General features: G+C 34.8%; 1 protein-coding gene and 1 non-coding gene across 2 annotated transcripts; one reads left to right on the forward strand and one right to left on the reverse strand.

The window, feature by feature from the left end:
• On the reverse strand, window positions 1-111 carry LOC140977897 (small nucleolar RNA R71). Its single transcript, XR_012175463.1, has one exon. It is a non-coding gene; the product is annotated as a small nucleolar RNA R71 (small nucleolar RNA).
• A 1,684-nt stretch (window positions 112-1,795) lies between these two features.
• On the forward strand, window positions 1,796-2,128 carry LOC140977656 (uncharacterized). The gene has a single exon (XM_073442401.1). The coding sequence runs from the start codon at window positions 1,796-1,798 to the stop codon at window positions 2,126-2,128; it is 333 nt and encodes a 110-aa protein (XP_073298502.1).
• The last annotated feature ends 10,167 nt before the right edge of the window (window positions 2,129-12,295 follow it).

Here is a 12,295-nt window from a genome sequence, read left to right on the forward strand (position 1 = left end):
AAACTCTTTTAAAAGACAAATTACTACTTTTTCTCAAAAACAAGGAGAAACATTTTATCAATGTTGGGATAGATATAAAGAATTACTTAATACATGCCCACATCTTGGTTTTGAAACATGGAGAATAGTTTCTCACTTTTATGAAGGTCTAATACCTAAAGATAGGCAAATGATAGAATTCATGTGAAATGAAACTTTTGAAGATAAAAACCCAAATGAAGCTATGAAATATATGGATTTATTAGTAGAAAATACTGAAAATTGGGATAATATATGTACAATAGAACCACCAACAACTAAAATCAATAATTCAACAAATGGGGGTGGTATCTATAATCTTAAAGATGGTATAGATATTCAAGATAAACTTGCATCTTTAGAAAGAAAAATTGAGTAATTAAAAATGAAAAAGAGTGGTCAATTAAAAACTATTCAAGAAAATTTTTGTCATATTTGTGATACATATGATCATTCAACAAAAGATTGTCCAACATTACCTTCATTTAAAGAGTGTGCTATACTTAATTTAGTTGTGGTGATGAGAACCAAAACCAGTAGGAATAGAAATTACCAGTAGTCAATAAAAAACAGAAGCTGTCGATTCGCTCAAATCAGAAGCAGTACTTAGTACTCAAAGGCTTAGAAACCAGAAGCAGAACTTGACTTCACTATATCAGTTTCTATCTTAAATGTTACCGTTACTTTACCTAGTACTAAGCATTAATTGCACCATCAATGCTGTACGAAGTCATTTAATTCGCTTTACCAGTTTTGGTATAAAACAAGACTGATTGTGTTGAAAGCTTTATGCAGGATCCTTTTTAGGAAATAAAGTTGTTCTCATCAGAATTCAAGGAGCCGTTTTCCATTATAGACGTTGGACTCAAGTTATCTCTATATATTTATGGATCAAACCATTTTAGAAGAGACGTTGATTATTTTTAAAAGGAAATTTATGTATCCAACATTTCATTTAGCAACCGCGAACCAATCGTTATCTTTTAAAGCTCAACTTACAAGAAAAGCAGTACACGCCTCATATCTTACATCTGATCCTTGGAGATCATTTTGTACTGCTGTTTCATCACTTCTTCAAGATATACATTTTACGATAATTTTCGAAGAAGAGTTTGTAATCTGGAAAATAGTCTTTTCCCGATCCTTGTTGTACAATTTATTTTCCAGATCCTTGTTGTACTAAATTATATTGTGTTGAGTTACTAAGAGTTTCAGTAGGTAAAGGATAAGTCCTGCTGAAGTGGGTGTGTACAAGTGTTGTACTGTGAAATCCAAAGTCTTTTAGTGATACCTTCTGGAAACAGAAGAAGGGGAGACGTAGAAGATTTTATCTTCAAACTTCCAGAAACAACTACCGTTCTACGGCCTACTGTTATTACTATTTTCATATTACTCCATCGGATCATTTCCGCACTTATCATTGTGATCTGCTGGACTTACGCTTGAACAAGAACATCTACAATTTCTAACAGGATTCTAGCACCCTTTGCAAAAATTATTATAAAGGAAAGAGTTTATTCACCCCCCCTCTAAACTCGACATCGATCCCCAACAAGTGGTATCAGAGCAGATTTATCTTGTTCTGGAAATTTACAACAATTATGGCACACTTTAGAAAGATTCCCATGTTCTCAAAATAAGACTTTGATGACTGGAAGATTCGAATGCAAGCTTACCTTCAGCTCAAGATGATGACATGTGGTATGTCATCACAGATGGTCCATTGAAGATTTTAAAGCCTAATACAGCTGTTGCTGTTATTCATGGTGCGCTGCAAATGGTTGAAAAACGAAGAAACGAATGGACTGGCGAAGATAAAAAGAAAGCCAATCTTGACAACATCGCGAAGGACATTCTATATAAAACTCTTGATAAGAACATCTTCAGCAAAATAAAAACGTGCTCTACCACAAAAGAAATCTGGGAAAAGCTCATTCAAATATGTGAAGGAAATGAGCAGACAAAGGAGAATAAACTGTCTGTAGCAATGCAGAATTTTAAAAATCTGAAAATGAAAGCTGGTGAAACTCTGAATGAGTTTGATGAACGTTTCAGCAGCTTGGTTAATGAACTAGCAGCTTTGGGTAAAGAGACAACAACAGAGAAATAGCACTCAAAGTAATGAGAGCTTTGACCAGAGAATGGGATGTAAAAACCATGGCTATGAGAGTATCAAAAGATCTGAACAAGTTAGAACTTCATGACTTGTTTGCTGACTTAAAAGCCAATGAGTTCGAACTGGAAGTGAGAAGCGGAGAAGAGTCTTCATCTAATCTACCTACTAAAGCACTTGCAGCTACTGCCACAACTATTACTACTCCTGCTGTTGTAGTTGTTCCACAAGCAGTACCTGCAACCATTATTGAGAGCACTTCTGAAATGACTGCTGAAAAGATTTAAAATGATGCTATGTCTCTATTTGTGAAGAAATTCTCCAGATTCATGAAGAAGAATCATCGAGCTCACCAAAACCCTAACCGGAACTTCAAGAAAGATTCACCACCTGGTGACATGGCGTGTTTTAACTGTGAAAATATTGGTCACTTTATTACTGATTGCCCGAAGACCAAGAAGGATGACCAGAAGAAAAAAGAATACAAGCGGAATGACAAGAGGTCTAGAAGAGATCGCAAAGCCATGATTGCTGAGGAAAGCAAATCCAAGTGGGCAGATTCTAGCTCTGAGTCTTCTGACTCAGATGATCATTCTAGCGACAGCGATGCAGAAGAAGTCAAATGCTGTGAAGCCCCGGGTCTGATATCTAATACTAATAATTATAATTGTAACAAACCAAATGATCGAGTAAAATACATAATTTGTGGTTCACAAATCCACATAAACATCGTCAAAATAATTTAATTGTCTCAAATGTTTGAAATATAATTTTCAACATGCCAAAATAAAAAAATCCCAACATCATAAAATAGCTCCTAAGACCCGAGAATCCCACTGTATGTTTTGAGTTTTGTTCAAATCATTAGGGAAGACGAGCCAAAAGCGCCCCGAAGTGTGTCGTGCGTATCGTCGTTCCTACAACGACACATGTTGGGAGATTTAACATAACTTTTTACTCAAACCTCCAAATGACATGAGGCCAATTGGAGATGCAAGCCAAGACATAGGGCTACAACTTTTTTGTTTACCACTTTTCCTAATTCTGAAGGAAAGAGGCGTTTCAGAAGCAATATTTGTCTTAGTTGTGCGTAGAGCGTGCCCGAGCGGAAAAAGATGTCTGCCCGGGCGGGCCTTGTTCGAAAATTTTGGATTTATGGCCGAGAGTTCCGCGCCCGAGAGGAAAAAGATGTCCGCCCGAGCGCCCAGCAAGTTAAGTAATTGAAGAGAAAACAATGTGTTGTTTGGTTTGAGTGTTGAGGTATAGTTGTTAATATAATGATTGATGATATTATTATTGTATGTATTGATATTTTGGAAAAGAAATGGAATTGTAGAGGAGCTAACTCTTTAGCACGCACGTCACGTGTTTGACAAAATGATTCAATGAATGTTTTTATGTCATATTAAGGTTAAAAAATGATATGGATTCCTTCTTTACACAATTGTTGGGATTTGAGTTTTCTTGAATATCAAAATTGCGGATCTTGATTCGAAGCATTATTGAATTAATTATGAATTTTTTACAGAAATTGCTCTGTTTTGATAAATGATCCAAGTTCTTGAGTTATAGTAGACTTCGAAGGTTCAAGACTTCTCACCTACACATTTCGATCTTCTTTTGGTAATATTTGAAAGGTATGTTACGGTCAGTAACATAAGAGGTAAAAGTATCATTTTTATTTTAAATTGAAAATTCTATGGCTCGATGAATTACTTGTGATTTGATGATGATTTTGGCCTTCAGATGAGTTTATTATAATATCGAAATGATGATATTGATTTGCATCATTACATTGCATATTGACCCACTTGTTGATTCAGATTTGATATGGCAGAGGTCGCCTTGATTTATTGATTTGTTGGACGTATGGGGCTATAGTTGAGTTGGCATAGTGTATGCGGAGGTCGCTGCTATGGCCTGAACACTCTCTATATGCGCACCATAGTCCTAGGATTGTAGAACACAGCACCCCACCTCGAGCGAATGAGTCGGTGGATGTTGCTGGGGGATTCTCTTTCCTTGGGTACCCTATGACCAGATGATTCACTTGATCTTGAGATTTATTGATAGCCCACAGCTTCTGATCATGCATTGCATTATATTGCATCTTTATGAATTTAATATGAAATATTTGTCACTTTAATTCTCATATGTTATTGATTGTATCATACTGGGTTTATACTCACCGGCATGTCCGGTACCTCTTGTTTTCATGTGCTTGACGGTAGGTGAGGCGAGGCTTGGGATGCCAGAGTCCAGCTCAAGGCGAGGAGATACGAGTTAGAGTGGGATTCTCGGGTCTTAGGAGCTATTTTATGATGTTGGGATTTCTTTATTTTGGCATGTTGAAAATTATATTTCAAAAATTTGAGACAATTAAATTATTTTGACGATGTTTATGTGGATTTGTGAACCACAAATTATGTATTTTACTCGATCATTTGGTTTGTTACAATTATAATTATTAGTATTAGTCATCGGACCCGGGGCCCCACATATAGAGAGTGTTCAGGCCATAGCAGCGACCTCCGCATACACTATGCCACTCAACTATAGCCCCATACGTTCAACAAATCAATTAATCAAGGCGACCTCCACCATATCAAATCTGAATCAACAAGTGGCTCAATATGCAATGTAATGATGCAATCAATATCATCATTTCGATATTATAATAAACTCATCTCAAGGCCACAATCATCATCAAATCACAACTAATTCATCGAGTCATAGAATTTTCAATTTAAAATAAAAATGATACTTTTACCTCGTATGTTACCGACCGTAACATACCTTTCAAATATTACCCAAAAGAAGATCAAAATGTGTATGTGAGAAGTCTTGAACCTCTGAATTCTACTATAACTCAAGAACTTTGATCATCTATCGAAACAGAGTAGTTTCTGTTCAAAATTCATAATTAATTCAATACTGATTCGAATCAAGATCCGTAAATTTCTTAACCGTAATATGACATAAAAAAATTCATTGAATCATTTTATCAAACACATGACATGCGTGCTAAACAGTTAGCTCCTCTACAATTCCATTTCTTTTCCAAAATATCAATACATACAATACCATCGATCATTATATTAACAACTTTACCTCAACACTCATACCAAACAACCCATTGTTTTCCTTCAATCACTAACTCATGGAAATAAGCTTTCTTACCTTGCTTCTAAACTCTTGAGGAGAAGAACTTCAAATCTCCAAGAAAAGATTAAGGCTTCAATCAAATATTAATGTCTTAGAAGAAATTGGATTGAAGGAGAAATGAGGAACCCTAGCTCTAAACCGACGGAGAGAAATGAGGATGAGAAGAAATGATACCAAATTCATTCCCCAATCTATCATATACCATCCAAACCTAAAAACACATTTTTTGTACAAGTGCTGGGCACCATGGCGTGTGTTTTGGCACATGGGCGCGCACCATACTGCCCAACACCAAAAATTCCAGCAACCCGCGCGCTAGGGCGCCGGATCCTGCGCGATGGCGTGCGGTTTTCTTCCCAAAACGTATTTTTAACTTCAGAATTTGCGAAAGTGGTAAACTACAACGTTGTATCCCTGTGTCTTGGCTTGCATCTGCAATTAGCCTCATGTCAGTTGGAGGTCTGAGTAAAAAGTTATGCTCAATCTCCCAACATATGTCATTGTAGGAACGACGATACGCACGACACACTTCGGGGCGCTTTTGGCTCGTCTTCCCTAATGATTTGACAAAAACTCAAAATAAGAAAGTTATAGCCTTATGTCTTATCTTTCTAATAAAAGTGGCCTCACATCAATTAGATCAATATACAAACATTATGCTAAAAACCACAACTACTGCCACATGTTTCATACCGTTTCTGCACTTTCATTACCTATTTAGCTCAAATTCAACATTTGATTCTACCCTTCCATTATCTATTCAATTCTATAACATTCATTACCATTCATACCATAACGTAAAGCCATAAACCATTACAACTACTGCCACAATTTTATTTTTTTAAAAATTCGGGCATTACAAATGCCTTATGGCAGACACTGAATCAACCTCAACATCTGGAGAGGTATTCGATTTTGACTCTAATGAATTTACACGAACTGATTTGGTTAATGCACTGCATGACATGGTGGAAGAAAACTCAAGACTTTCTCATTCATTCGAGGAAGTTAAGACTGAAAATCAAAACTTAAAGGATCAATTCAGTAAGTTTACTTGCTTGCAAAAAAACAGCTGTAGTGATCTAAAAGTTGAGATAAGTAAGTTGAAAACTGAGAATGAAAGAGTAAATGCAGAATACCATACAATGAGATCTGAAAATCAGAAGCTATCACTACTGGTAAATGAATCGAACCAGTCTTCTGTTTCTTTAGAGAAGATGCAAGAATTGCAGAAGCAATCCAGTGACAGAAGTGGTCTCGGATTCAGCAATAATGAAAGCATTTCTGAAATGAGTACTAAGCCAGAACTAGATAAAGGCAAAGGGAAATTCATTCGCTTTGTTAAATCCAGTATGGTATATGAACCTGAAGTACCAACTGTTAGTGTTGAAAGGACTGTAGATCAGACGAACAGAATGAAGCATTATGGTCTGGGTTATGTTGAACCTACGGGGAGAGTTCACCAGAGTTCTGGATCCAGTAGAGGATTTAACTCAGGAGGACAATCTTCTATGAAGGTTAAAAACTACCAGTACTGTAATTCTAAACCTGTTCAGAAGAGATACATGCCAGACAACACAAACAGAAGGGAAGAACAACATTCTAAGATGCATACTGTTAGAAATAGCAGACCTTATGTTGCACACACATCTTTGGACACCCGAAGTACAAGGTCACCAAGAATTGTACAAATGTGGGTTCCCAAAGGACTTATAAGGATTGGACCCAAATAGACTGGGTACCAGTTACTAAAATTTGTGTTTGCAGGAACAGGAAAGGAAAGTCAAAATCAGCAGCTCCACATGGTATCTAGACAGTGGATGCTCCAGACATATGACTTGACAGAAAAATCTACTATCAGAAGTAATGAGTTGTACTAGACCAAAATCACATTTGGAGATAATTCAAAAGGTAAAACCATGGGTAAAGGTAAGATTATCCATGGTTACATTACTATAAATGATGTACTATTAGTTGAAAATGTAATATCCAAGCTTGGTGATCGGTACGGTTTAAGATTTAATATGTTCATTGACTCTTTGGTTAAGTTTAAATATAGTTTTGATGTTAAGTGTTGAGATTTATGATTTATATTATTGTGTTTATAGAAGATGTGTGGTGATAGTGTAGTGTCGTGCGATTAAATTCATGATAATTTGTATGTTGATCTAATTGGTATGAGGCCAATTGAAGTGGTTAGATAAGACATAGAGGTGTAATTTTCATGTTTTCAGTTTTGTTCAAATCATTGTGGAAGACAAGCCAATAGCGCCCCGAAGCTTGTCATGTGTGTTGTCGTTCCTCCAGTGACAAATGTTGGGAGATTGAGAATAACTTTGTACTCAGACCTTCAAATGACATGAGGTTAATTGGAGAAGCAAGCCAATACATAGAGTTACAACTTTAATGTTTACCACTTTTCCAAATTATGACGGGAAGAGGTGTTTCGGAGGTAATCTTTGAGGCGGATGTGCGCAGAGCGGCGCCCGAGCGGTAAGAAATGACCGCCCGAGCGCCACTGATTCTGAAAGTTTGGTATCAGACAGTATGGTCCGCGCCCGAGCGGTCATTTATGACCGCCCGAGCAACCAGCGCAGTACAAAAAACGTGTTTTCGAGATTTAAGTGATATAATTCATGAGTTGGTCTCATTTTCTCTCATTTCTCTCCATTCTCTCGGTTCTTTCTCTCAAGGGGAGGTTAGGGTTTCATTTCCTTTCATTTCCTATCTTTGATTCAAGCTTGTTGTTGGATTGTGTTGGTGAAACAAGGTTTTTGTGGGTTTAAGAAGCTAAGGTAAGCTTGTGGCTTTGTTCATTCTTGGATTATGATGTTGGGAAATCTTGGGTTTGTTGATGGTGTTGGTTTTATGGATTTAATGATATGGTTGTTTGATTATTGGGTTATTGATGGTGCAATATATGGTTTATTGTTGTAGGAATTCAACCAAGAGTTTAGAATAAAGGTTTCCAAGTGTAGTAAGTGGAATTTCATTTATTGTGCTCACATGATAATATATGTATTGTGTTTCAATGGTTTGAACATGTTATTCCCTTCCATTTGATTCATGCTATGTATTAATACACTTTGTTGTATATTAGAGGCATTTTTGTCTCAATTATGTTAAAGGGCATACAAAAGAGAATAGAGTCTTCAAACTGTTTGTTTTAATGCCAAAGAGAGAATTCAAATTATTTATTGGATTGATAGATACATAGTCAGAGATTGCATGCAATTAGTTGATCAACGACCATAGGCTTATATCCCGACAGAGTAATCGATTTATATCGATGAGATATAGGTACAGAAACAGAGATACTATATAGATATCAATCCATCAGATAAAAGAAAAATACCATCGTTATTGTTATTCATTCTATGATATTCATGTTTCAGAGTTGATGGTATTTAATGTTTTCAAAGCCATGTTTTACAGAGTATGATATGTATTCATTGATATGTAAGAGTTTCACTTGCTAAGTCTTATACTCATTTCAGTTATTTCATGTGATGCAGATAAGAGTGATGGGCCAGGATTTTGATTGGAGCCGAGGTCATATGCATAGTAGATGGAAGGAAGAAGACTATTTTGTTAGAACTTTTGGACATAATCAAAATGACATTTTGAATTTTGATGCAACGCTTATTTGATCATGTATATATTTTTGATTATATATTGAAATGTATTTTAAATCCTTCTTCCCTTCAAGAAAAATTTTAAATTCCGCTGTTACTTTATGAAATCGGGTCAGAGCGTTACATACTAGCTCAATTTGTACCAGACTTGTGCTGAGTATCTATATATCCATGTGATCTCAGGTTCGAGTCTGGGAAGGCACAATCTCCAGTGCATGGGCTGGAGAGTTCTATGAGTAACCCGTACGACGCCTATGAAAAGCCCGTGAGGGAAAAGGCCCCTTTGAGGGAGCCCAAGATCGGGATAGCCTTGGGTCGATCGGGGCAGTGGGCCGTATGTGCGGTCCACTGGGCCTGTAATGGGTCGTTACAGTAAAAGGTGCCTTTTATTGTAACGACCCATTATAGGCCCAGTGGACTGCCCATACAGCCCACTGCCCTGATCGACCCAAGGCTATCCCGATCTTGGGCTCCTTCAAGGGGCCTTTTCCCTCACGGGCTGTTGATAAACATAAAAATTGTACATTAATTAAATGTTTTATAATATAATTATATAGTTTTTGTTTTATTAAATGTTTAAATATTATATTTTTTATAATAAATTGTATAAAATATAAGTTGTTGTGTAATTACAAGTTTTTACTATTTTTTACAGGTTCGATAAAACAAGAATAAACTTGGCGTTGCAAATGGGATTAAGATGATTCTTGGACCTGTAGAAAGTTGATTATAATATCTACAATATTGTTGACAAGCATGAGATAAAAATCCTCTCACAATTGGGATCAAATTAAGCAACAAATAAAGTTACCAAAGGAGTGGCAGTTTTACCATGCTCTAGTATTTTGACCATATCTCTCAAATTACTTGGTCAAATGGTTTGAAAAAAATACCACAACTAGACAACTCAATTATCCACATGTTTCTTTTTATGTGAAGAAGCAAATTCGGAGAAGAAGATTTTCAAAAGTGATGTGTAATATAATATAATATCTTGGAACACCAATGAAGACTTATGTGTAAAAAAATAATATTTTATTTGTGGTTGTCTCCCCAAATTTGGCTATAAATAGGGGTGCATTGTAATGTATTGAGATATCCCTCATTCTATGAACAAACCTTTGAGTTCATAATATTTCTCTCTATATTTTTCCTTTATTTCTTCATTTAAATACAATTAGCATGTTAATTTCATATTCAAAGTTTTACACTTTGAATAATGAATAGCTAACTTCCTAAAGTTGAGATGATAAGGTGAAACTCTTGGCATGATAATAAGGTTATTAAAAGGTAAGAATCTATGTTTTATATTATTTAATCATTATTTATTGTTTATGTTATATTTATTTCTTTAAGCATTTTTATACCCTACTTATAAGTGGGAGTTTTGATTTATTGTTGCTATATGTTACACTAAATTCTTGGAACCATTTAAATGTTAGTTTGGTATTACCAACCATTTAAAGTGGATGCCTTGATTTATTATATATAAATATATTATAATATTAAATTCTTGGAACCATTTAAATGTTAGTTTGGTTTTACCAACCATTTAACTTGGATTCCTTGATTTATTATATATGAATATATCATAGTATTAATTTATTGGTACCATTTAAATGTTTGTTTGGTTTTACAAACAATTTAAAGTGGGAACCTTGATTTAGTGTTTACAAATATATATATCACAATAAATACTTGACCACATTTATAAGTTTTGGTATATATTAAATACTTATAAGATAATAATTTATAACATAATATAAATATGATTATTTAATATATTGGAACCATTTTATTAAGTGGATTTCAATATTGTTCGTTAATGTTAAATTTTTTAAAATACCAAGAGTGGATCCTTTAATCTCAACTACTTAAATTAAAATTTGATTAAAATTTACCCATTAAAGATTCAAACAATTAAAATTAAAAAGAAACAAAAACAAAAACAAAACAAAAAGACATTGTAGTAGACTTGTAATTACCTTAGCTTCCCTGTTGATACGATATCAGACTCACCGAATTATACTACTTGTGGACAACCTGCTCTTTGGAGTGCAACAATCAAAGTGACAACAAGTTTTTGGCGCCGTTGCCGGGGAAGTATAATTTAATTTCAAGTCTATTTAATTTTGTTTATAGTTTATTTTTCTTTATTTGAATTTTTATTGTTTTGTGTGTTATTATTCTTTTGCATTTGTATTTGCATGAGCATTATTTTGTCACGTACACGTAGTGGTAGACTCATTCGAAATAACCCTTTATTTTCACAAAACATGGCGGAAGAACCCATCCAAAAAAATGAAGATGAAATTCAATCTCAACATGATCATGATAGACGAAGAACACTTAGAGATCACATGAATCCTACACGTACTAGTGCACCTTAATGTCTAGTTTTTCCCCCTGATGCATCTCATTTCAATTTTAAGCCTGGTATTATCCAACTTTTACCCAACTTCATGGTTTAGATTCTGAAAATCCATACATGCATTTACGAGAGTTTGAAGAAGTGTGCAATACATATAATGATCTAAATTGTAGCATGAACACCATTCGACTTAAGCTTTTTCCTTTTTCTTTAAAAGATAAAGCAAAAACTTGGCTACAAAATATTAGATCGGGATCCATTCGAACATGGGATGAATTGCAACAACAATTTTTGAAAAAGTTTTTTCCATCTCATAGAACAAAATCTTTCAAAAGGCAAATCATCACTTTCACTCAAAAACAAAGAGAAACTTTTTATCAGTGTTGGGATAGATATAAAGAATTGCTTAATCTTTGTCCACATCATAGTTTTGAAATTTGGAGAGTTGTTTCTCAATTTTATGAAGGCTTAACACCTAAAGATAGGCAAATGGTTGAATTTATGTGTAATGGAACATTTGAAGATAAAGATCCAAATGAGGCAATTGAGTATCTCGATTCATTAGCTGAAAATGCTCAAAATTGGGACACTATAGGTACAATCGAACCATCAAACAAGATTCAATCTCCTACATCTGGTGGAGGTATGTACACTCTCAAAGATGAACATGATCTTCAAGCTAGATTTACCTCTTTGGCAAGAAAAGTTGAGGCACTTGAATTGAAAAAGAATGGTCAATTAAAATCTGTTAAAGAAATTGCATTTCACATATGTGATACAAGTGATCATTCTACAAAAGATTGTCCCACTTTGCCTTCTTTTAAAGAATGTCTCCATGAACAAGCCAATGTTTTAAACAATCTCAAAAGGCCAAATTTTGAACCATTTTCTCACAGTTACAATCCAGGTTGGCGAAATCATCCAAATTTTAGTTGGAGGAATGATAATGCTGCACAATTTTCACAACCACATTTCCAAAATCAACAAAATTTT

The sequence above is a fragment of the Primulina huaijiensis genome, chromosome 5, assembly GCF_012295235.1.
Source record: "Primulina huaijiensis isolate GDHJ02 chromosome 5, ASM1229523v2, whole genome shotgun sequence".
In the NCBI taxonomy this organism is placed as follows: Eukaryota; Viridiplantae; Streptophyta; class Magnoliopsida; order Lamiales; family Gesneriaceae; genus Primulina; species Primulina huaijiensis.